This window comes from Littorina saxatilis, linkage group LG11 (assembly GCF_037325665.1).
Source record: "Littorina saxatilis isolate snail1 linkage group LG11, US_GU_Lsax_2.0, whole genome shotgun sequence".
Lineage (NCBI taxonomy): Eukaryota > Metazoa > Mollusca > Gastropoda > Littorinimorpha > Littorinidae > Littorina > Littorina saxatilis.
In genome coordinates, this window is record NC_090255.1 from 13,188,452 (window position 1) to 13,214,628 (window position 26,177).

General features: G+C 42.3%; 1 protein-coding gene across 1 annotated transcript in view; it reads right to left on the reverse strand.

The window, feature by feature from the left end:
- LOC138979785 (cubilin-like) overlaps positions 1-26,177 on the reverse strand; it is a 57,915-nt gene that overhangs the window by 16,194 nt on the left and 15,544 nt on the right. Inside the window, exons 7-21 of the mRNA XM_070352527.1 lie at positions 24,055-24,180; positions 21,839-21,917; positions 21,552-21,679; positions 19,537-19,695; positions 18,910-18,988; positions 17,909-18,033; positions 17,143-17,280; positions 14,823-14,916; positions 13,266-13,387; positions 12,324-12,503; positions 10,085-10,169; positions 9,242-9,366; positions 3,098-3,259; positions 2,673-2,760; positions 98-210 (exon numbers count right to left, since the gene is read on the reverse strand). Of these exons, the coding sequence (XP_070208628.1) occupies positions 98-210; positions 2,673-2,760; positions 3,098-3,259; positions 9,242-9,366; positions 10,085-10,169; positions 12,324-12,503; positions 13,266-13,387; positions 14,823-14,916; positions 17,143-17,280; positions 17,909-18,033; positions 18,910-18,988; positions 19,537-19,695; positions 21,552-21,679; positions 21,839-21,917; positions 24,055-24,180 (1,803 nt within the window). The remainder of the gene's footprint in view (positions 1-97; positions 211-2,672; positions 2,761-3,097; positions 3,260-9,241; positions 9,367-10,084; positions 10,170-12,323; positions 12,504-13,265; positions 13,388-14,822; positions 14,917-17,142; positions 17,281-17,908; positions 18,034-18,909; positions 18,989-19,536; positions 19,696-21,551; positions 21,680-21,838; positions 21,918-24,054; positions 24,181-26,177) is intronic.

Genomic DNA, 26,177 nt, shown 5'->3' on the forward strand with positions numbered 1-26,177 from the left:
TGCTCAATGCGACGGAAGCTCAACGTGATAAAAGCTCGAACAATAGAAGATGACAAGGAGTTTGAGTAAGTCAAAGTAAGGAAGTCACTGCACTTACCATCATACAGCGAGACAGAGGCCGCGGCACAAGACGGTATGTCAAAGTCCACAACTTCAAGCTGGACGACGCGATTTGTTGGGGCTCGCACATTCCAGTAGCAGTCCATGTCACTGAAAACAACATTTTACAAATGGCAAAAATCACCTCAGAATATCGTCTTTTTTTAAATTTTTTATTATTTGTTGTTTGTTGCCACAAACACATGTGTTGAGGAGTAAGAGGGGCAGGAACATGCAGAAGTATGTACCGTATTTGACGGATTACAAGACGCACCGTTTTATAAGCCGCACCCCCGATTTAAAAAAAAAATTGGGACGAGCCACGTAAAGGCCGCGTCACTGTATTAGCCGCCGTTGAAAAAAATATAATCAGATCGTGTCAATCAATCAAAACAACCAGGCAAACGAAAGTACGGTATTTGGCGAAATCGGCTCCGAGAATAAACAAGTGAAACAAAGAAGAAAAGTGAAAAAGTTTGAAGAAAAATATCACACACACAATTTGTAACCAACACACACATGTAGTCCCGCCCGGAATAAGCTTTTGGGGGATGATTTACGACTTTTGCGCACATTTCGAGCAGACGAAAACACAACATGGCGGCTCTCGCTCCTCCAACTATCGCGAGACACAAAAAACTGAAATCGCGCGCGCGCGCGAGATCCTGATACATCCGGTGTTTCTCTGTACGCTATCTTGTCATGACGACTTGTTGACAAACGAAGATTCGCGAAAGAAAGAGAAAAGCGCCGAGTCTTGAGTAGAGAGCTAATAAAGTACCGGTAATCGCTAATCGAGCGAAATGAAAATCCGCGGCGACTTCCATTAGGTGCATGCTATTCAAGTTTAGGTAACGTTTTAGCCGCATCTTTTTATAAGCCGCAATGCGAATTTTTTTGAAAAAAAGTCGCGGCTTGTAGTCCGTCAAATACGGTAGTACTTTCCAAATGTGGCAGGATAACACATGCCGCTGGTCTAGACTGTAGTCCTGTCTCATCATTACAGTGGAACCCCCTTTAACTAGAAGACCTGCCCCACCCCCCCATTTTAAGACTCCCTCCCTTTTAAGACCCTGTTTTCTTAGATTTTCCATTCATAACCTCTGTAAATTAACCCCCATTTAAGACTCCCTCTTTTTTAAGACATTATTTTCCCCCTGTTTTTTTGAGGTTTTAAAAGGGTGGTTCCACTGTAGAACCACACCAAAGGATCCATAACCAGTAAATTATTGTTCATATACTTCACCTTTCCATAGCGACTAGCTGTCTATAATAACCACGTTTGGGAGGTCGTTATAGACAGGTTTGATTGTGCTTGAACATACTACAAGTTAATCTGGTAGTTTTTATCAGGCCAATAAAGAAAACTGTAATGTTTCTTACTCTCCGACTGACCCTATTTTCTCTCTGTTTTTATATTTAGTCAAGTTTTGACCCTAAATATTTTAACATCGAGGGGGAATCGAAACGAGGGTCGTGGTGTATGTGCGTGTGTGCGTGCGTGTGTGTGTGCGTGTGTGTGTGTGTGTAGAGCGATTCAGACTAAACTACTGGACCGATCTTTATGAAATTTGACATGAGAGTTCCTGGGTATGAAATCCCCGAACGTTTTTTTCATTTGTTTTGATAAATGTCTTTGATGACGTCATATCTGGCTTTTCGTGAAAGTTGAGGCGGCACTGTCACGCCCTCATTTTTCAACCAAATTGGTTGAAATTTTGGTCAAGTACTCTTCGACGAAGCCCGGGGTTCGGTATTGCATTTCAGCTTGGTGGCTTAAAAATTAATTAATGACTTTGGTCATTAAAAATCTGAAAATTGTAAAAAAAAATAAAAATTTATAAAACGATCCAAATTTACGTTTATCTTATTCTCCATCATTTGCTGATTCCAAAAACATATAAATATGTTATATTCGGATTAAAAACAAGCTCTGAAAATTAAATATATAAAAGTTATTATCAAAATTTTTTTTCGAAATCAATTTAAAAACACTTTCATCTTATTCCTTGTCGGTTCCTGATTCCAAAAATATATAGATATGATATGTTTGGATTAAAAACACGCTCAGAAAGTTAAAACGAAGAGAGGTACAGAAAAGCGTGCTATCCTTCTCAGCGCAACGAATACCCCGCTCTTCTTGTCAATTCCACGTGCACTGCCTTTGCCACGGGCGGTGGAGTGACGATGCTACGAGTATACGGTCTTGCTGCGTTCAGTTTCATTCTGTGAGTTCGACAGCTACTTGACTAAATATTGTATTTTCGCCTTACGCGACTTGTTGAATCTTACAATAAAATTGCTAAATGACAAAACACCATTTTGCAGACCTCACACAAAAAGTTACTCTCCTCCCACATCCAGGGGACACAGCTCACACCATTTCTGGCCAATAAAAAGCCACATGTGCCTGTGTAAATAACAAACAAACTTCAATAAAACCTTTTTATTTGAAGTACCCATTGCTTAAAAAATGAAGAAGACGTGTAAGCGCCGTACTGTATAGTAATTTCTTTTTTAACCTTGTCATCCAAGACAAACATTTTATTTGTTCGGCCTAAAGAGTGACTCACCTGGGGTAGGAGTAAGGGTAGTTCATGCTCGTGATTTCTCTGTCTTCGTCATCGGTTACCAGTACTTGTACGTCACAAGGCGAAGAAGCTGTGTGTACAAGTTGAACAAAAATTCATTATTATGTACATGACTGTATAACCTATTATTTTCAGTTTACAATTTTCAGGATCAACGCAACATGTCAAATCTAGTGGGCTAAACAAACTATGCATAGAATATTGCAAATAAGACAAATTTACCTATTGTTATTTATTTATTATTTTGTCCTTTTTATTCAAAGTCATGCAATAATGCTGTCCTTGATTGACAGCAGCACACACACACACACACACACACACACACACACACACACACACACACACACACACACACACACACACACACACACACACACACACTAACACACTAACACACATACACTCACTGTGGTCCGTGATATTCTGATACTGGAGCTGAAAGCCATGTGCAGTGTTTTGGCCGTCTGACTTGAAATGCACCAGCATGTGGTTGGATGTGCTGATGAAAACCGACTTGATGAAGCCGTTGCCACAGCGATCCACCAGTATAGGGCTGCTTGTATGCCACCCTGCAAAAGCAATAGCATTAAGCTAATTAAAGTTACCATATTATTTTGTGAGACTATAAGGAGAAGGTGCAATCCTCACGTTTTACATTACAAGAAAAGCTAATGCTTATACGACTCACCTTTTGTGGTATGTATTCTATGAATACAAAATCACCTATTTGTTATATAGGGATTAACACTGCTCATTACTTAAGACTCATTAATTACTCAGGTGAGTCAAAACTGGAGAAAAAAAAAAGTTTACATACAGTGGCATTGTGAATCTCTGGTTCAGTGACCAATTTGTTTTCAACTGAGATTGACACCGTCTTAGCCATACGTTAGACAAAACCAAGCTAAGAAAAGGTCACTCTCGCGAAAAATCGGAAGTCCCCAAAACAGGGAGACAAAATAACACGATTTCACCTTGTGCAGTTAGGCAGTTCGAACGTGTCTTTTGCGTTGTTCTGGTGTTAAAAACTGACCTACGATTTAAGAGCAGACATCGGCTTCGAGAAGCACCGCAATTTTGAAGAATTCGTAGCCTTTTTTTATAGAGTATTTTTTTCTGCCAAAAATATTCAGGATCATCAAGACTTGAAAAATAGAGTGCCCCCTGCTGAAAATACGATTTCTTGGTGGTTCGTTCGTTACTCTTACCGTCCTGATCACTTACATTAGCACCAGAGTGTGCGAAAGACTCCAAAAATGCAGATGAAACACATCAACCTCGCTACTTCGGAGCAAATTGTTACATAAACTCGTACTCATGACGTCAAAAGATGTTCGAATTTGTTTTTGCAACAATGTTCATCAAGTGATTTTACAAACAATTTAACCACTGTAATTGGGAAAATGTCTTAATTCGCTGAACAAATGGGTTCTTTCATACGTTAGATCGGAAAAGCCATTTCTAGCATCATACAGAGTTGTTCATAAACCTAAAAATACACTAAAGTCTTTTTCAAAAACTATAGTCTGTTTCAATGTTTTTCAGAAATGTTCAACATTATAAATCGACAAAACTAGACACTTTGAAAGAAATTTGGTGCACAAAACCGTTTTCCTGATCACGAATCATTGTGTGAAACTTTCTTTACAACTTTCTTTTTTTTTTTTTCTTCAACAGTTTTTTTATTCAGGCAAACACAGATTTACAATGACAAATTAAAAGCATTGATACTTATACTGATAGTAAATTGCAGCAGTAACAGAGTTAAACACATATGATAAGTTACATGGCAGTTGGTATTGTTATATACTGTTCAAAAAAAGAAACGCATAGCTTGTAATATTTGGTTAATTTAGTTATATGGCTACAAGGATATCCACCAAACTGCAGAAAATGTTTATCTGGTCGTCGACTTTTCGTCCATTGCCACAAGTGAGCTCTGCACGTGACGCATGCGTTATCAGTGGCTACAATGTCAAAATTGCTCATTTGGCATGACCACTCGTCATGCTTCAGTGTAATCTCGTGAAACTCGGGGAATATTGAGCTCTCACCATGTCTTCCAAAACCCATAAAAGCAGATTGTTCGCCACAAAGAAATCAGACGACAATTCAGCGACGAAAGATGGCCCGATTGAGCAGAGAAGACCGCCAAATTGCATTGGGTCGTTTACAAGCAGGCCAAAGTCAAAGTGCAATCGCCAGGCACTTCCACGTGTCCCAGAGCACCATCAGTAGACTGTGGGTCAGGTTTCAAGCCACTGGCTCCGTTGCTGACTTGCCACGAGCGGGAAGACCAAGGGCGACAACTGCTGCTCACGACCGCTTCATACGGCTCCGCCACCTCCGGAATCGTTTCCTGTCGGCCTCATCTTCTGTCCAGGCTCTCCCCGGGCCACACCGATTATCGGACCAGACCGTGCGGAACCGCCTGCATGAAGCTGGTTTGAGAGCTCGCAGACCTCACAGAGGAGCTGTCCTCACCCGCCGCCATCGCCAGAACCGAGTGCAGTGGGGCAACCAGCACCTTCGCTGGACCGTCCGGAATCACTGGAGACACGTGTGGTTCAGCGACGAGTCCTACTTCCTGCTCCAGCGACATGATGGTCGGAGGAGGGTCTACCGGAGAGTAAACGAACGTTACGCGCCCAACTGTGTGGATGAGGCACCCGTTCATGGTGGTGGAGGCGTCATGGTGTGGGGGGCGATCAATACCGCTGGAAGGAGCACCCTGGTGCACGTCCAAGGGCGCATAACTGCCCAGCGATACGTGGAGGAAATTCTGCGCCCACACGCCCTTCCTCTCCTGGCTGACCAGGATGCCATATTCCAGCAGGACAACGCTCGCCCGCACACAGCACGACTCACCACCCAGTTCCTCACCGACCACCATGTCCAGGTGCTTCCCTGGCCATCCATGTCGCCAGACATGAACCCGAGAGAACACCTCTGGGATGAATTGGACAGACGTGTGCGCAGGCGAGAAGAAGCGCCGGCAAATCACCGCGATCTATTGCAGGCACTTCAGGAGGAGTGGGACACCATCCCACAGCAAGATATCCGGCATCTGATCCAGTCCATGCCCAGAAGGTGCCGGGCAGTTGTTGCTGCTCAAGGCAGTCACACCCCCTACTGACTTGACAGCCTCGCCACCCAATCGTATTGATTGACTGATTGATTTGAAGATGCAAATGAACTGTGTGTGCATTCAACTGTGTCCATACCAAATTTCAAACAAATAATCTAAATATTGGATTTTCTGTTAATTTTTTCGAAAAATAAAACAAATTTGGCAAGTAGCAACTATGCGTTTCTTTTTTTGAACAGTATATGTTCAAAGCATACATATCCCGAAATCCGAAATGCCTTAACGGCTATTGTAATAGCAAATCACAACATCACCAGTTGTCATCAAACTGTTATTAGCTGTTGGTACGGGTTCCATTTTTTAATAAACTGAATTTGTTTCATGAGGATATTGTGAGCATATTTATCAATTTGATATAAGTTACATAGTTCTCTTAAAAACATTTGCATGCAAGGACGAATTTTGTTCATTCTACATTTGTATACAAAAAAACTTTGCTGTTAATAAAATATAGTCAAAACCAGCGTCTGTTTGAATGTGGTTTTCATGGTTCAATAATATCAGTGTTGGTGTTAGTCTGAGTCTGTCACAGTTAAAACATTTTTATTTCAGACATTTTTCAAACTCAGACCAAAAAACCTGGACATTGCTACAAGTAGTGGTAAACTGTATCTTTTTCCAGTTCACAAAAATTGCACACATTACTTGTGACTACACCCATGTCCTTCAATATTGAATTATTCACGAGGACCCTATTATTTATTTTAATTTGGAACCATTGATATTTCACATCTTGTATTTTCTTTGTTTTATGGAAAATTTTATCCCAGTTAATTTCAGTGCCAAGGAGGTTTTCCCAACTTTTACATGCCTTTGAGACACTTTTAACAGCCTTTCTAATAAGATGATCGTAAAATATTTTTGCTCCTTTTCCACCAGATAAAAAAAGAGAAAATGCCGTGTTATTGTTAATTGATTTTGTTGATTCAATAACAATTTTATTTTTCCGCATATAACTTTTGATCGTGCTGATACACAAGGTTTGAACGAAAATGGAGGGGAAACACACGTGTTTCCCCTCCATTTTCTTTCAAACCTTGTTCATTCCGTGTTGCGTCTACTTTTTGTTGTCTTTTGTGTTCTTGTTTTTCCTGATGAAGCTTCCAGAAGCGAAAATTCGTTATCGTCTTGTGTCGTCTTTGTATCGGTGAGTACAGTAATCCTTTGTTTTTTAAATATGTATCCAGATCAACATCCTCAACTTCTATTTCTGAATAGAGATTTTGATAATATTCTTTAGTTTCTTGTAACATATCTTTTGTTTCTGTCAAGGTTTCCCCGCTATTAAATACAAGTTTAAACATTTGTTTGCTTACAAAATGACGCTTTTCTAAATTACAAAAGTATTTTGATACCTTTTCACCTTCAGCTGCCCATCTTGCTTTACTTCGAATTAATACACCGTTCATTTTTTCTTTTCTCAAATTGGCAAGTTTTCCTGTAATTTCTTGCATTTCTTGCTTTTCCTCTTTTGTAATAATTGTGGTTTTTTTGTAAGGTAAATAGTTCTTTCTCCAATTGCTTTTCCTTCATATAGTCTTCTTTTTTCTTTTTTGAACTATATTCCATTGTTTTTTTCCTTATTTCCATGATCAAAGTGTCCAGAACAATTGGTCAGATATTGTCATGTGTAGTTGTTCTATTGGAATGCCGTCCACTTTGTCTCTTTCATAGACTAGTGCTGCGTATTGTTCTTTTACCCTCTTTATCACTGTGTTTACTTCTTCAACGTATTTCAATTCTTTCAAAAGTGAGGAGTTGAATTTCCAAAAGCTACTACTCTTTTTTTCATGTGAAAACTCAAGTTTCATTGTAACAGGAGAGTGGTCACTTCTGTAACTAAGTAATATGTCAGAGTCATTCACAAAAGTTATCAAGTTTTTTTACAACTTTCTTTCATGAATTGCACATATTTTTCTAGCAATAGGCGTATCCCCTGTTTTGAGTGAACACTGTTTTTGGGGTGCACTACCTCTGATTTTAACAAAAATTGAAAAAAATACACAGCGGACATAATTTCTCTTTATTTGAATGAATTTCAACTTCAAAAAGATTGTTTTAGAGTGCAGATTTAAAAAAATCAATGCATGAAGAATGTGAAAAAACAGTTGGTTATACAGCTGTCCCTGCAACGTGCGGCCCCCGGCGTGAGCGGACACCTCACATGTACGAACACATTTTGCTCGGCATGGAGTGTTTTTCAACAATAATTTCCCCCTCTTAAGCGGACACCTGCAAAACGTGGACGCGGACACTCATTTTCGGTCCGAACTGTTGGTCATACCTGCAAGTGCGGACAGATGGTCATCGAATTTCACCACAACTGTGACCAAATCAGTAACAGAGCAGCATGGCTAATCCGACTCCTGAAAAGCAGAGGTGTCAGTCCTGTGTTAACTTGAGTGCACGTGTACCCAGCAGGAGGGGTCAGAAGTGGGGTAAGCACTTTGGTTTACAGTCTTTAGGTTCTTGCTTTCAGAGGAGAAGATGCCAACACAAAATTGCACTATGCTCTTCTATTTATTGTCCTTGTCTGTCGGACATGAACAAGGGAAGCTACAATCGCCCCAGAGTTGACATGATCAGTCCACAGCTTCACGGTGTGTCATGTTATGCATGCCAGCTGATGGTCGAGTCACAGAGTTGACATGATCAGTACACAGCTTCACGGTGTGTCATGTTATGCATGCCAGCTGATGGTCGAGTCACAGAGTTGACATGATCAGTACACAGCTTCACGGTGTGTCATGTTATGCATGCCAGCTGATGGTCGAGTCACAGAGTTGACATCATCAGTACACAGCTTCACGGTGTGTCATGTTATGCATGCCAGCTGATGGTCGAGTCACAGAGTTGACATGATCAGTACACAGCTTCACGGTGTGTCATGTTATGCATGCCAGCTGATGGTCGAGTCCACAATGGGTGTGGTGGCTAAAGAGAGCTGCGGTGTAATAACCTCATTCATTGAGAAGATTAGCAAAGCCGTACTCTTTTTTTTCCTGAGCCTTGACCATTGAGGCGAACAGCCGGTTACCTCATAGATCTGTTCACTCTTCAGTTTTTTTGCTTTGTTGATCATAAAAAGCAAGGGTATACTCTTTGAGAACCAATACCAGCCATTTTTAGAACATGTTCATAAGAACGTGTCTGCTTGTTAACGTTCTTAATGTTGTTATTGTTTTAAACGTGTATCAAAGAAAATGAATAAAACACGCTTAAACCAATACCACCCCGACAAAGATTTTTGTAAAATTCATCTATTCGGCTTATACTTTTTGGACTATAAGGCGCATCTTTGTTCATTTCCGAACATCTATTGTTTTCGCAGGAACACCTGCAGTGCCTTTAAACCTTTCAATACGTACATGATATATTTGTGTTTTTGACTCGTGCTGCTTACCATCATAGACAACGAGGAAGTCGTAGCCTATACACTGCGCGCCCTCTTGGGCGATGGACAGGAAGAGCAAGGTCAGTTTGATGGCACTGTGGTCCGATTTGATCAGCCACTTACAGTCCACGTTGCTGCAAAACAGTGAATATGACATGTACATCATTTGGAATCAATAACAGTCTCAGAAACAGTCAGTATGACATGTACATCATTTGGAATCAACAACAGTCTCAGAAACAGTCAATACGACATGTACATCATTTGGAATCAACAACAGTCTCAGAAACAGTCAATATGACATGTACATCATTTGGAATCAACAACAGTCTCAGAAACAGAGACAAACATAAAGGGGAAAATTAACAAACATACTTCCCTCAATTATCAGGGTATTTAGGACAAAACCAACAAACAACAACTACAACAGCAACAACAATAATAACAGAAAAATAGAAACAGACAGACAAACAGACAGAGAAAAAAATATACTTTCATCATGCAGTTATCAGGTTATTTCGGGTAAAAACAAACTAAAAACAGCAACAACTTAGAAACAGAGACTGAAACAGACAGCAGAAAACAAACTTATAGGGTAGATTCAATTAGATATTTGCAGTAACAGTAAACAACAACAGACATTCCAAGACAAATAGACAGAAAGAATAGTTACTTGGTTAGTTGGGTGAGGACAAAAAGTTGGCTAACAGACAGATAAACAAGTCGACAGATAAACAAGTCGACAGATAAACAAGAACGTACTTGGGGTAGTTATTGGGGTAGTTGGGTGAGGTAAAAAACTTGGCTATGGTAAACAAAAGTTGGCAAACAGACAGATAAACAAGAACGTACTTGGGGTAGTTATTTGGGTAGTTGGGCGACGTCAAAATCTTGGCCTCCTCTCCAGCCATCAAGGATGCCATGGACGGACACTCGTCTGCACAAACATTACCAACGTCTCAATGCTTAACAACACAACACATGCACAACGAAACTGTATTCACCCATTGCATTATGAATGTCAATCAATAGCAGCCCTCATCAGCTGATTGTTGCTATGATGAGGACTGTATGATGAGGACTGTAGGTGTGTTCCCTCCATCATACTGGTCCACACTACACAATACGCAGGATTCCACTTGAACTTTCATCACTCCAACTTCTGGCATCAGTACAAGAGTCTCAGGAACAATACTAAGATGATGACTAACAGACTCAGCACGTGACCTTTCTTTTGCACTCTTTGTAATCATTCTAATTGGTAGCTATATTTAGCATATGACATCATTTCTAAACAAGGAGGACTCTAGCAATGATGATGATAACTCATCAAGATGAGGATGCTGACTTTCATAATGATGCTAACTTAAAATATATCCAACCTCAACAGTTCATAAAAAACGAACATGAAAATAACCCCACTTTAATGTCCACCTTTAGCATCAACTTCTCTTTTCGGCTCTAATTCTATTTGGAAATAATTCCGTAACTTTTCTTTCTGGCTCTAACTTTATTTAGGAATAACTCTGTAAGTTCTCTTTCTGGCTCTGACTTTATCTGGAAATAATTCTGACGCATCTCTTTCTGGCTTTAACTTAATTTGGAAATAATTCTGTAACTTCTCTTTCTGGCTCCAAGTCTAACTTTATTTGGAAATAATTCTGTAGCTTCTTTTTCTGGCTCTAGGTCTAACTTTATTTGGAAATAATTCTGTAACTTCTCTTTCTGAGTCTAACTTTATTGGGAAATAATTCTGTAACTTCTCTTTCTGGCTCTAAGTCTAACTTTATTTGGAAATAATTCCGTAACTTCTCTTTCTGAGTCTAACTTTATTGGGAAATAAAAAACGCTGGCGCTGGACCCGAGTACTCTTCAGACATTCACACACACACACACACACAGACACACTCTCTCTCCCTCACTCCTTCTCTCTTTCCCTCTCTCTCTCTCTCTCTCTCTCTCTCTCTCTCTCTCTCTCTCTCTCTCTCTCTCTCTCTCTCTCTCTCTCTCTCACACACACACACACACACACACACACACACACACACACACACAACACACACACACACACACACACACCGTACACACACACACACACACACACACACACACACACACACACACACACACTACCACATCTCCATTCTAAAACACGTCACGTTCCAAATCAAAAGACGACATTCTATTTTCTTACGTCACTATTCTTGGTTTACGGTACCATTCGGCGGCTTTGCTACGAGTATGGCATAGTCTTGGTTTGCTGAGACCTTGCACCGTTCTATCAGACTGCCTGGCTGGCTGTTGCACCGCGAATTCCTCCCACCGCCAAGTCGTTTTTATGTGGTTTATTTCGCATTTAGGTCCCAGGTAACATTATGAAGTTTTAATACAATCAATCGGACCTATTATCAATCAATCAATCAATATGAGGCTTATATCGCGCATATTCCGTGGGTACAGTTCTAGGCGCTCTGCAGTGATGCCGTGTGAGATGAAATTTTATACGGCCAGTAATTGCAGCCATTTCGGCGCATATTTACCTTTCACGGCCTATTATTCCAAGTCACACGGGTATAGGTAGACAATTATTAACTGTGCCTAAGCAATTTTTGCCAGGAAAGACCCTTTTGTCAATCGTGGGATCTTTAACGTGCACACCCAATGTAGTGTACACGGGGGGGAGTTCGGACACCGAAGAGAGTCTGCACACAAATTTGACTCTGAAATAAATTTCCGCCGAACCTGGGATCGAACTCACGCTGACAGCGGCCAACTGAATACAAATCGAGCGCGCTACCAACTGAGCTATATCCCCCGCCCATATATCAAGTTAGTGTATCAACTTTTCAACGAACTGCGCCCAGTAGTTTCCCAGCAATAAGCTGTTAAGTCGAGACACACAGACAGACAGACAGACACACAATTAAAGTCTGCTGGACCCTTGTACTAGCATACTCGGGGATAATTCTGTAACTTCTCTTTCTGAGTCTAACTTTATTTGGAAATAATTCTGTTGCTTCTCTTTCTGGCTCTAAGTCTAACTTTATTTGGAAATAATTCCACAACTGCCTTTTCTGGGTCTTCCACTTACTGACAAGAGAAACACTGGAGTACTCAATGGAAAAGCCGGGGGCTGTGTCCCTGTAATTGGTGATGAACTCAACCAATAGGGAGTTGCCTTCAGAGCTGAGAACCACCGGCTTTTCAGCGTCACACCATTGCAACAAAAGATTTCCGCTGTCAGATCGTCCTCCGGCATTGCCTGACGACACTGCACAACAGAATTTTTTCTGATTATACAGACCTCAAATGTTCAACAAAATAATAAACTTCCCCCGAAAGCGGCGTATAGCTGCCTAAATGGTTGGGTAAAAGCGGTCATACATGTAAAAGCCGTGGGAGTTTCACCCCATGAATGAAGAAGAACATGAAGAGAAATTTTTTGTTTATAAAAAGCCAAAGACGTGAAGTGAATTGTTATACACTGAAACCCTCCTTCCAAGATCCTTCTGACCTGAGGACAGGTTTGCCTCAGTATTTCCAAGATCCTTCTGATCTGAGGACAGGTTTGCCTCAGTATTTCCAAGATCTTTCTGACCTGAGGACAGGTTTGCCTCAGTATTTCCAAGATCCTTCTGACCTGAGGACAGGTTTGCCTCAGTATTTCCAAGATCCTTCTGACCTGAGGGCAGGTTTGCCTCAGTATTTCCAAGATCCTTCTGACCTGAGGACAGGTTTGCCTCAGTATTTCCAAGGAAAACCAACTCACCCATACAAATCTGATAGAGTTATTTTCGGAATTCCTCTATTTAGTATCTTCACAAAGGCTGTGACGCCATTGTATCTTAAAATAAAAATCACCATCATAATCAACCAAAGAACCCTTCACGCTCCTGCTCTACACACGGGACAAGTTGGCTGGACAAGCCTTCTTCCCCTGGTTGTAGATTAGGTAGGACGTGAATGAAAAATCTCTGATTTCCAAAGAAAAAAGAAAAAGAGAAAGAAAAAGAAAAAGAAAGAAAAAACGCACCATCGTAGACAGTGATGTTGTCGTAGCAGCCCCTGGCATTATTCAGCTGTGATTGCAACGCCTTAACTTGTGTGAAATAGAAGGGTATATCCTGCCTTATGAGCCAGCGGCAATAGGCGTTACTGCAACAGACAGTGAACAAAGTTCTCAACCCTGCCCTTGCTTGGACAGTGGAACCTCCCTTTTAAGAACCCCCAATTAGGGACTTCACCTGTCCAAGCATGTAAACACACGCATACTGTACAAGAAAACATGCATGCATGCTTGCAAACAGACACAGACACACACACACACACACACACACACACACACACACACACACACACACACACACCAAACGCACACATACACACAAACACACAGACACACACAGACACATGTACACACACACACACTGGTCAATATAAAAACAAATCGCGTAAGGCGAAATAACAACATTTAGTCAAGCTGTCGAACTCACAGGATGAAACTGAACGCAATGCTTTTTTCACTAAGACCACTCGTAGTTTCGTCAGTCCACCGCTCGTGGCAAAGGCAGTGAAATCGACAAGCCATGCAGAATAGTGCGGTAGTGGTCGCACTGAGCAGGATAACACGCTTTTCTGTATGTCTATTCGTTTTAGCTGAGTTTGTTTGTAATCCAAATATAACATATGTATATGTTTTTGGAATCAGAAAATGATGAAGAATAAGATGAAATTGTTTTTGGATCGTTTAATAAAAAGATAACTTTAATTACAAGTTTCCGATTTTTAATGACCAAACTCATTCATTAGTTTAGACGGGCGCAGTGGCGTGGTGGTAAGACGTCGGCCTCTTAATCGGAAGGTCGAGGGTTCGAATCCCGGCCGCAACCGCCTGGTGGGTTAAGTGTGGAAATTTTTCCGATCTCCCAGGTCAACTTATGTGCAGACCTGCTAGTGGCTTATCCCCCTTCGTGTGTACACGCAAGCACAAGACCAAGTGCGCACGGAAAAGATCCTGTAATCCATGTCAGAGTTCGGTGGGTTATAGAAACACGAAAATACCCAGCATGCCTCCCCCGAAATCGGCGTATGCTGCCTGAATGGCGGGGTAAAAACGGTCATACATGTAAAATTCCACTCGTGAGTGAACGTGGGAGTCTAAGCCCATGAACGAAGAAGAAGAAGAAGAATTCATTAGTTTTTAAGACACAAACCTGAAACGCAATACCAAAGTCCGGCCTTCATCGAAGATTGCTTTGCCAAAATTTCAATCAATTTGATTGAAAAATGAGGGTGTGACAGTGCCGCCTCAACTTTTACAAAAAGCCGGATATGACGTCATCAAAGGTATTTATTGAAAAAAATGAAAAAAACGTCCGGGGATATCATTCCCAGGAACTCTCATGTCAAATTTCATAAAGATCGGTCCAGTAGTTTAGTCTGAATCGCTCTACACACACACACGCACAGACAGACACACACACACACACACACATACACCACAACCCTCGTCTCGATTCCCCCCTCTATGTTAAAACATTTAGTCAAAACTTGACTAAATGTAAAAAGGCAAAGAAAAAAAATGACTTACTTGGGGTACATGCCATTTTGACCCTTGTCCGACTGGAAGGTTTGGATTCTGCTGTGTAAGGACTGTAGAGGAATCATTCCTGGCTGGCAATACTCTGTGAACACACACACACTTTTTTTATTGTCAATCTTTTTTCATTACTTTATTGTCCCATCACTGGGAAATTTGAGTCGCATCCTCCCAATGGAAAGCTAGCAGCAACAGGGTCGCGCTACCCAGAAGTGTGCGGGTTTAGGTGTAACTTGCCACCTGCACTTATGGCAAAATAACCATGGTCTTTGACGTGCAACTGTGGTGACATGGGGGTGGGACATGAATACCATCTCTGAGTCTGCAAATAAAGTTGACCCGTGTCCGTCCTGGCCTGCATTCGAACCTGTGACCCACAGATCACAAGTCCAGTACTCTACCGATTGAGCTAGAGTTTTGACCCCTATGAAATGATGTCATTTAGCCTGGACTTAGGCAGAGACTGCATGGTGTTCTTGGTCCTAAGCATCAAGTAGAGTTTTGACCCCTATGAAATGATGTCATTTATCCTGGACTTAGGCAGAGACTGCATGGTGTTCTTGGTCCTAAGCATCAAGTAGAGTTTTGACTCCTATGAAATGATGTCATTTATCCTGGACTTAGCCAGAGACTGCATGGTGTTCTTGGTCCTGAGCATCAAGTAGAGTTTTGACCCCTATGAAATGATGTCATTTAGCCTGGACTTAGGCAAAGACTGCATGGTGTTCTTGGTCCTAAGCATCAAGTAGAGTTTCGACCCTTATGAAATGATGTCATTTAGCCTGGACTTAGCCAGAGACTGCATGGTGTTCTTGGTCCTAAGCATCAAGTAGAGTTTCGACCCCTATGAAATGATGTCATTTAGCCTGGACTTAGCCAGAGACTGCATGGTGTTCTTGGTCCTAAGCATCAAGTAGAGTTTTGACCCCTATGAAATGATGTCATTTAGCCTGGACTTAGGCAGAGACTGCATGGTGTTCTTGGTCCTAAGCATCAAGTAGAGTTTTGACCCCTATGAAATGATGTCATTTAGCTTGGACTTAGCCAGAAACTGCATGGTGTTCTTGGTCCTGAGCATCAAGTAGAGTTTTGACCCCTAGCAAAATGTCAATTAGCCTGAATTTAAGCAGAGACTGGTGTTCTTGGGCCCAAATATCAGGAAGAGTTATGACCCATAGGTAATTCTGTCAGTCTATTGTAAATACAGTGGAACCCCCCTTTTAAGACCTCCAGAAATCTGAGAAAATCAGGTCTTAAAAAGGAGGGGGTAAATTTACAGAGGTTAAGAACAAAAAGTCTTAAAACTAGGTCTTAACAGGGAGGGGGTCTTACATTGGGGGGTTCCACTGTACTCGCTACGCAGTCTTTAAAACAAGAAGAGCAAACGCTCGATCGAGTCACTTTCGCAGTTCTGAATATTATATGAGGCATCAGATGGACAGGAAGAAATTGCTATTCACAACACAATGAGTCACGTTCACATAAAATTTGAGCCCGGTCACTTTTATAGTTTCCGAGAAAAGCCCAACGTTAAGTTGTGTGTTGCCGAACAGAAAAGGCTAGTTATCTCCCTTGTTTTTCTGATAACGTTCGTAAAAGGCTACAGATGTAAATACTTTGATGTAAAGAATAATCCTACAAAGTTTCAATCACATCCGATGAACTTTGTCAAAGATATAAAATGTCTAATTTTTCCTTTGACGCTGACCTGTGACCTTGAAAAAGGTCAAAGGTCAACGAAACCATCGTTAAAGTGTAGAGGTCATTGGAGGTCACGACTAAACAAAATATGAGCCCGATCGCTTTGATAGTTTCCGAGAAAAGTTTGTCAAAGATATAAAATGTCTAATTTTTCCTTTGACGCTGACCTGTGACCTTGAAAAAGGTCAAAGGTCAACGAAACCATCGTTAAAGTGTAGAGGTCATTGGAGGTCACGACTAAACAAAATATGAGCCCGATCGCTTTGATAGTTTCCGAGAAAAGTCCAACGTTAAGGTGGTGTCTACGGACGGCCGGCCGGACGGCCGGCCGGACAGACTAACACTGACCGATTACATAGAGTCACTTTTTCTCAAGTGACTCAAAAACCAGAGACTGCTGTTCTTGGGCATGAACGTCAGAAACAGTACGTTTGACCAAGAAGGAGTTTTGTCAGTTAGTCTGGCCTGTGATACTCACTCTGCAGTCTGTTAACAGTTTGACCAAGAAGGAGTTTTGTCAGTTAGTCTGGCCTGTGATACTCACTCTGCAGTCTGTTAACAGTTTGACCAAGAAGGAGTTTTGTCAGTTAGTCTGGCCTGTGATACTCACTCTGCAGTCTGTAAATAAGCCAGAGAGTGGTAAGCTTGGGCGTGAACTTGAGGAAGAGTTTCGATCCGTAGGACCTGACTTGCTCACTGGAAGTCCTCCCGCAAGCCGTTCCCAGTTCAGCGAAGGACTGGTTCCAGCCTGATGACACAAACAACATGCTAACTGACGTTGTTGTGGAACGTTGGCGTAACTCTTTTAAAACAGTTTTTCAGGAGGACAAAACTGATTATTTTTTATAATGAAATAGTGTTTATATTCGTTCCTGGTATGGCTAGAAAGATAAAATAATGTTAAATCATGCATTGTCATTTGTATTTAAGAGAATATGTTTCATGGAGGATGATTTACATTTACATTATGTACATGCATGTTATCCACACCAGCACAAATACCAATAGCTTTTATGCTAAATGGCGGAATACATTCTTGTTCTCTCTTCTTGTGCTCTTCTGCTCTTGTTTGTTAGTTTGTTTGTGTGACAGGGAGACTACCGTCGCCCCTCACAGCAGGCTCCGCAGAGTTGTTGGCCTTTCGAGCTATTTATAGCTCGCCGGCTAGACACCTGTGGATTGTAGAGTTCTGTTTGTGATGGGGTCTGGCAGCTTCTGTTTCTCTGTATGTTCTTGGTTTCCTTTGCGTAACCAAAACAGTTTTTATAGGGCTAAAAAATTAGCTCTAAAATTCTTAATCCTGTTTGATTGGACTTCGCCTCCAAAGGTGATTGTTGTGTTTCGGCACTCGTTACATTTGTTTGCACAAAACTTACCACTAAAGATGTAAAAGAAGTCACTGGTGTTGCGAAGGCTATGACCGGAAGGGGTTTCCTTGACTTCAAGTTCAATGCATGATGTGTAGTTCCCAGGATCGTCTTCTCTACCCCGTATTAAGATTCTGTCACAAAAACACAACGATAAACAAATGAATGTAAGCATACAAATATGCATACAGGCTTGCAGGCACCAAACATTAATCAGCAGTACAAGTTGATGCACGCATGCATACACACACCCCACAAGCATATAAAGAGGGACAAGCCAGCACACCCTTCTATTCTTGTCAACCTGAGATGTCCATAAGTTGCTCCCCTTTGCCAGCACACTCTTCTATTCTTGTCAACGTGAGATGTCCATAAGTTGCTCCCCTTTGCCAGCACACCCTTCTATTCTTGTCAACCTGAGATGTCCATAAGTTGCTCCCCTTTGCCAGCACACTCTTCTATTCTTGTCAACGTGAGATGTCCATAAGTTGCTCCCCTTTGCATGTTGAGCAAGCCATATCACATATATACAGACAATCCATTCAAGGAGGAATGAGTTTCAAGGAAAGAAGTAACGCTGGAGGTCCACGGGGCCGCATAGGTCCCCTAGCGGGGTAGAGGGGCAGATCCCGTAAATATGAAAGTAACCCCTCCCCCCCCCCCCCCCGGTGACAGATACCTTGTGCATGTAAAGCAAAGCTCAACTTTGTCGCTCTCACCTGGATTAAACTATCATTTTGTGCGTATAGTTTTTCGTGGAGATTTGGATTGCCTGCTTAATACCAAACTCACCTCACTTATCTAGCAAACATTTTTCCATGTGGTGCCAGATTTGAACTTCTCCAATATGAATTTGCACCAAAAAACAAAACAAGCATGAACTAACACTAGAGGTCAGGACGTTGTCCCAAGAAACATTGCGTCACCTGTTTTCCTTATTTTTGACTAGAAAGTTGGGGTTGGGCCTTCTGCAGCAAAGTGCCTTGCAGTCCCGAAAATATGGTACTTACCCCAGATCATTATAAGCGGTCAGGTTCAGCCATACGTAAGATGCAGCAGTACCAGCGTACAACACTCGAGGTGGAGCATCTGCAGATGAAATTAAATCTTGTTTTACTCTCACTGGCCCTTCCATCACTTGCAAGTAGAACCCCCATTCCATAAATAAAAACAAATTATTGTCATAAGCAGGGATGGAGGTAAATTTACAGGCATTATTAACACGACATTTGGAAAATTGGGGTCTTAGGGGGGGGGGGGGGGGGGGGGGGGGGGGTAAAACAGGGAATCTCAAAAGAGGGGAGAGGGGGGAGGGGGTCCTCTGTACACTTTTCTCTCCATCCCTGTTGTTTGCTAACTCTGTGTGTGGGGGGGCTGTCTGTGTGCATGCCTGTGTGCGTTTCTCTGTTTGTCTCTGTTTGTCTCTGTTTGTCTCTGTGTCTGTATGTATATGTCTGCTTGTGTGTCTGTAAAAAGGAACATAGTGCACGCAGAGTACATATCCTGTCAAATGTGCCTTAAATTATAAATGTGCATGTGTGTGTGTTCATTGTCTTTGTGTGTGTATGATCTGTGCAGCCTCATTTCTAGAAACCCACACATATCCTTGTCCCACAGAGACGTGTTGTCTCACTTACCCCGTGGACTGGAGACGGCAGTAAAGGAAACTTCCGCCTTAAAGCGGCCGTATCCCAGGTCGATGTCCACATACAGGTAGCGCGAAGAGCTGCGCACGGTCTGAAACATCTGCAGGGGGGCACAGTTGGAGAGGATGCGATGTGCAGCATTGTCCATTCCTGCAGTAATCCAAAATCAAATAAAATGCTAACCTTCCTTCTTCTTCCTTCATGGGCTCAAACTGCCATGTTCAGTCATGTTTATGCACCAGTGGGTTTTTACATGTATGACGGTTTTTACCCCGCCATTCTGGCAGCCATACGCAGCTTTCGGGGGAAGTATGCTGGGTATTTTCGTGTTTCTATAACCCACCAAACTCTGACATGGATTACAGGATCTTTTCCGTGCGCCCTTGGTCTTGTGCTTGCGTGTACATAGTGTACAAAGGGGGGTAAGGCACTAGCAGGTCTGCACATAAGTTGACCTGGGAGATTGGTAACATCTCCACCCTTAACCCATCAGGCGCGGCCAGGATTTAAACCCCTCGACCTTCAGCATAGTAGGCTGATGTCTTACCCACTAGGCTACTGCACCCGTCTAAAGCTTCCAAATTGAAATGTTTTTAAACAAGACATACTGTTCCTGCAGAGTTTCACAGCAAGGCAAATCACACACAAACTTTTGTGTAATGACGCCACATATTTCTTTGCTGTCAAAAAAGACACAGAAAAGACTTATACTGGTGCATTTGCAAGTCCTGTGCTGCTAAATAGAATTGAATGCAATTGTAGTGAACTTTTTTCTAATAAATTTCAGTCACGGTGAACTTGTCAGGACTTCCCAAACTGGGTGAAAAACCTGCGTACTGTAGTACAGTCCAACCTGCCCTTAAGACCACCTGTCTAAGGAGACCACCTGTCTAAGGAGACCACCTGTCTAAGGAGACCACCTGTCTAAGGAGACCACCTGTCTAAGGAGACCACCTGTCTAAGGAGACCACCCCAAAGTATCCCCAAGGGTTTTTACCATATAAATGACTTGTGTAAAGAGACCACCTGCCTGTCGAGACCAAAGACCACCCAATTTCGGTCCAAAAAACAGTTTCAACCTGTCGTGGGAGACCACCCGACGTCTTTTCCAAAACAAACCCACTTCACATTACAGGGCAGAACATGAGGTCAAGTATGGTCCATGACAGTTTTATGGTCTGACCTGATCTCATTGAGGCTTGATTGTCACCCACCCTTTTCTGCTCACTTTCCCAAAGAAAACATCCCGGCCACACGTAAGCCCCTGGGTGTCTTGACTGCTAATTGCAATATCTCGTCTGTGACGAGTGCAAAGCGGTTTTTATCTTTAATCACCGAACAATCTGCATGGCTAAGCAAGAAAGCAGTGGAGCAACAACTGTGTGTGTGTGTGTATGTGTGTGTGTGTGTGTGTGTGTGTATGTGTGTGTGTGTGTGAGTGTATGTGTGTGTGTGTATGTGTGTGTGTGTGTGTGTGTGTATGTGTGTGTGTGTGTGTGTGGCTGTGTGAGTGGCTTTGTGAGTGACTTCAACACGTGAAAAGAGTGTTTCTGTGCAGCCGGAGGTTTACGTGTGTATGTGTGTGTGACACTACGTTCAAGTGTTTCTGGGAAGATGGGAGTTTACCAAAATGTCGAACCTGTCTAAAGAGACCACCTGTCTAAAGAGATCACTTTTTGTCAGTCCCTTGGTTGGTCTCTTTAGACAGGTTCAACTGTACGACAGAACCTGAAAAAACATACTAGAAATTCTTGAAGTGATTTTTCTATTCTGCTTTTTTCTCTCTTTTTTTTAATGAAAATGTCCGTGTATATATGTGATTAGAGTACTCTCGCGCCCCGCCCCGCCCCGCCCCGCTCATACACTTGTGTATCTTATCAGAAGTCGTGAGGGCGTAAAAACTAGAATTATCATAAAACCCATATCTAGTCCTTAAGAGGTGAAATACTAAGCCTGTAGGACATGAAACATTCTCTTGTTGTGTGTGAAGCACACAAGCAGCGTACCGTCATACAGTTTGAGTTCAAACTGGTTGCAGGAGGCAGTGGTGTGGAACTGAGAGGTGTCCAAGACAACAACATTGTTGTTATTCCCTGAATCCAGCACCCACCAACAATGGATGCTGGCCACCGGCCTGAATAACAAACAAACAACACATACAGTGTACAATAGAGGCAAATTTACAGAGGTTAAATCAACAGAAAATCTGTCAGTGTATGTATTGTGTGTGTGTGTGTGTGTGTGCGGCAGTATCTGTGTGCTGTTCTTGAACTGTCTGTAATGATCTGTGTACCAGTCAGAATCCATGGCGGGAAGCTGCAGTAGAACAGGTGTGCTGTCGACACGTATCTTCCTGCCACATGAGGTGTCACCTGCAACACATTCAAGGGACAGTGCAGAAGAAGAAGAAAACACTACTCTGATGGCCAGAGGGAATAATCCATAGGCATGCATGTCCAAAATATCTACAGTTATTCCATGTTCATGGAAACCAGTGTACATTTTGCCCTTACTCGATGTTTTAAAAAGAATTTTTTTAGCTTCAAATTCCAATACCAATACCAGTTCTGAAAATAGATATACTGTAGAAATACAAAAAAATTCTAAATTGTTGTTTTAGTTGACTAACTTTTGTCTAATATAATATGTTTAAATTGCCAGACTCATAAGCATCATAAAGCTAATAGCCAACTTGCACAATACCCCGCTTGGATAGCTCACCGGTGCGAAAGATAAGGAAGGTTCACTTCGCTGCGGGCACATTTCCTTCCATACACTACAATCACTGATCTAAACAATGGCTACCGAACAGCAGAATGTTCATGCGATTGCATTAGTACCAAAGTTGCAAAAATACCTCAAAGAAAGAAAAATACAATATTCAGGATACAAGAAACCGAAGCTGATAAAGTTATTGAACAGACAACGGAGTACCGGGATGGCACGTCACTCTGACGTCAAAAAGAATTCAGCCATCGCTTCACAAGCGCTGGTGTTTTTTGGCTTGTGTTATAAAAAAACCTCGAACGCCTTTCCTTTGTGTACGGGCCATGCTTGGGTACTTTGAACGAACTTTAGGATTATTCTTGCGGCTATCATTGCTGCAGCCCACTGCTGCACAGTGCAAATTCACCATTTTCAAGCCGAAGTGTCTGCACTGAAACGCAACCTCTCACAGAGCTATCAAAACATGCCCGCAGTTTGAGGCAGATCTCGCAAGACCACGCAAGGTATTGCAGATTTATCGCGCGACTTCGCGGCGCTGGCCGATAGGGAAAGTCACCTATTGATACAGAGATGATTCAACTTATCTCATAACCCAACACTAGAGGGATTTATTTCCCAGAGTCAACTTTGTGCAGACTCTCCTCGGTGGCCGAACACCCCCGTGTGCACGCATGCGCACGATAAAGAACCCAAGTTCACAGCAAAAGTCTCAGGGCTTGGAAACATGAATACCGTATTTGACGGATTACAAGACGCACCGTTTCATAAGCCGCACCCCCGATTTTTAACAAAAAAATTGGGACGAGCCACGTGTAGGCCGCGTCACTATATTAGCCACCGTCGAAAAAAATATAATCAGATCGTGTCAATCAATCAAAACAACCAGGCTAACGAAAGTACGGTATTTGGCGAAATCGGCCCCGAGAATAAACAAGTGAAACAAAGAAGAAAATGAAAAGTTTGAAGAAAAATATCACACACACAATTTGTAACCAACACACACATGTATAGTCCCGCCCGGAATAAGCTTTTTTGGGATGATTTACAACTTTTGCGCACATTTCGAGCAGACGAAAACACAACATGGCGGCTCTCGCTCCTCCAACTATCGCGAGACACAAAAAAATGAAATCTCGCGCGCGCGAGATCCTGATACATCCGGTGTTTCTCTGTACGCTATCTTGTTGACAAACGAAGATTCGCGAAAGAAAGAGAAAAGCGCCGAGTCTTGAGTAGACTAGAGAGCTAATCTCGAGAGTTGCTGGCGGACGGATCGCCATCGTCGCACCATGGATTCGTTTATCCCCAGCTCGAAAGCAGCGCGCCTATAGCCCTTGTCATCGGCCAGTGCAATCACCTTCAATTTAAACTCTGCATCGTACGCGATTCTTTTGGTCTTCGGCATCGTACAGTTGTGTCAGTGCAGTGCAAAAGCAAACGGATACAAACGAATACGGGGACAAAGGTGAATGCTATTCAAGTTTAGGTAACGTTTTAGCCGCAGCTTTTTATAAGCCGCAATGCGATTTTTTTTTTAAAAAAGTCGCGGCTTGTAACCCGTCAAATACGGTACACGCATGCAGGAAAAAGAAAAAAAATATGGTTAGCGCCGTATACTGTATGGCAGCTCGCTTTCCCCAGGGAGAAAGCAGCCCGAATTTCCATGAGGGTAACCTCACAGGACTATATAAAATCTTATCCTTATCCTTATCCTAGACTCAATGATGTTCATAAAGCAACATTTCAGAGCAGTCGTGCAATTTCTTGAGCGACAAAACTAACCTTTAAAATTCTGCACCACTTTGAGCACAAAGCCTCTGCCATTGTCAGAGTGGTCTGTGAGGAAATATAGATTCATGGTTTGGAGTCGGCTTCTTTTTGTCACTCTCTGGTCCCCGCAAAACTTGTCTGAAATGACACAATTCTTTTTTAAACAAGAAAGGTTCCAATATAAACAACAAGGTGACTGTGGGTGAGATAAAACTTGAAAAACAATTTTCTTTCTTTCTTTCTTTATTTGGTGTTTAACGTCGTTTTCAACCACAAAGGGTTATATCGCGACGGGGAAAGGGGGAAGATGGGATAGAGCCACTTGTCAATTGTTTCTTGTTCACAAAAGCACTAATCAAAAATTTGCTCCAGGGGCTTGCAACGTAGTACAATATATTACCTTACTGGGAGAATGCAAGTTTCCAGTACAAAGGACTTAACTTTTCTTACATACTGCTTGACTAAAATCTTTACAAAAATTGACTATATTCTATACAAGAAACACTTAACAAGGGTAAAAGGAGAAACAAAATCCGTTAGTCGCCTCTTACGACATGCTGGGGAGCATCGGGTAAATTCTTCCCCCTAACCCGCGGGGGCTTTTTGTTTTTCAACCAAAAAAGGTCATTTTATAGAACAATAATTTATATAATTAAATCATAAAAATAAATTAAATACATACAACACCAAACTTTCTCATTTGTGCATCGACCTGACAGGTCTTAAAGACACATTCTACTTAATAACTTAATTTTGTCACACTTTCAATTTAACTTAAGTTAGAGACCAATCATTTTCATAACAAGACATTCTTTACAGTCTCGATCTATCGACCTTAGAAGTGGACAAACAAGAGATGCACAACAGACAAATACGATGAGAAAAAAACACTATTAGCTTCAGTTTCTGTGTCTGCAAAGATAACAGGATGCATTGAAACAAAACTACATTAATTGTGGATGATAAGTGTTGTTTAACACCCTCACAATAAAACCATTAAGAGTATGTTCCTGGGTGTAACCCTGACTTTAGATGGTTTAAAAAAACATTTAAAAAAGGGAGGAAACAGGGCTACCGCAAGGGAGGAAACAGGGCTACCGCAAGGGAGGGAACAGGGCTACCGCAAGGGAGGGAACAGGGCTACCGCAAGGGAGGGAACAGGGCTACCGCAAGGGAGGGAACAGGGCTACCGCAAGGGAGGGAACAGGGCTATCGCAAGTGAGGGAACAGGGCTACCGCAAGGGAGGGAACAGGGCTACCGCAAGGGAGGGAACAGGGCTACCGCAAGGGAGGAAACAGGGCTACCGCAAGGGAGGGAACAGGGCTACCGCAAGGGAGGGATGTTGTCCCGCTCCAGCCCCTGGTAAACGAGCAGCTGGAGGTTGGTGTCTAGTAGCGTCAAATGACATACTTTGGCTGATGGGGTCTATGTCGACCAAAAGAGTGGGATTCCCTGTAGGTGGAGTTCCTGTAGGGGGATTTCCTGTATACAGGGAATCCCACAGGGTCTAGTTCCAGTAATGTTTTGCTGATATCGCTGAAAGTCACGTGATGCTTAGCGACATCGGTAGAATTTGATGTTTTTCGATCTTAAGTGATAATTCTTAGAAATTCGAGTATGGTTTGCAAGTTTTATTGAAAAACTCTAACCTGTGGAATTCCCTTTATACAGGGAATCCCTCTACAGGAACTCCACCTACAGGGAACCCCACTCTTTTGGTCAACATAGACCCCATCAGCCATACTTTGTGTCACTTGAATCATTCCCATTCTTAGAGCGCTCACTATCAGCATTTCACTGCCACCTCAGGGGTGGATCACATCATTTTTAAGGGGGGGTTTCCAAATTTCTTTTAGGGTCAATTCGACAACGCGAAGAGTTTAGTTGAGGGCGCGAAGCGTTCGAACCTCCTAAGGGGGTCCGGGGGCATGCTCCCCCTGAAAATGTTGATAAAAACAAGAAAAATGGAGCAATCTGGAGCAATCTGAGCCAAGAAACCAAGAAGACAAATTTTGATCATAACAAGGGCAGTTGACCGATCTGCTGCATCCTGAGCAAACAAATCGCCCGACTATTTTCCAAAACCGTCACTTAGAAGACAAAGGCCGTCTCCTAGGGGGTTCAGGGGCATGCC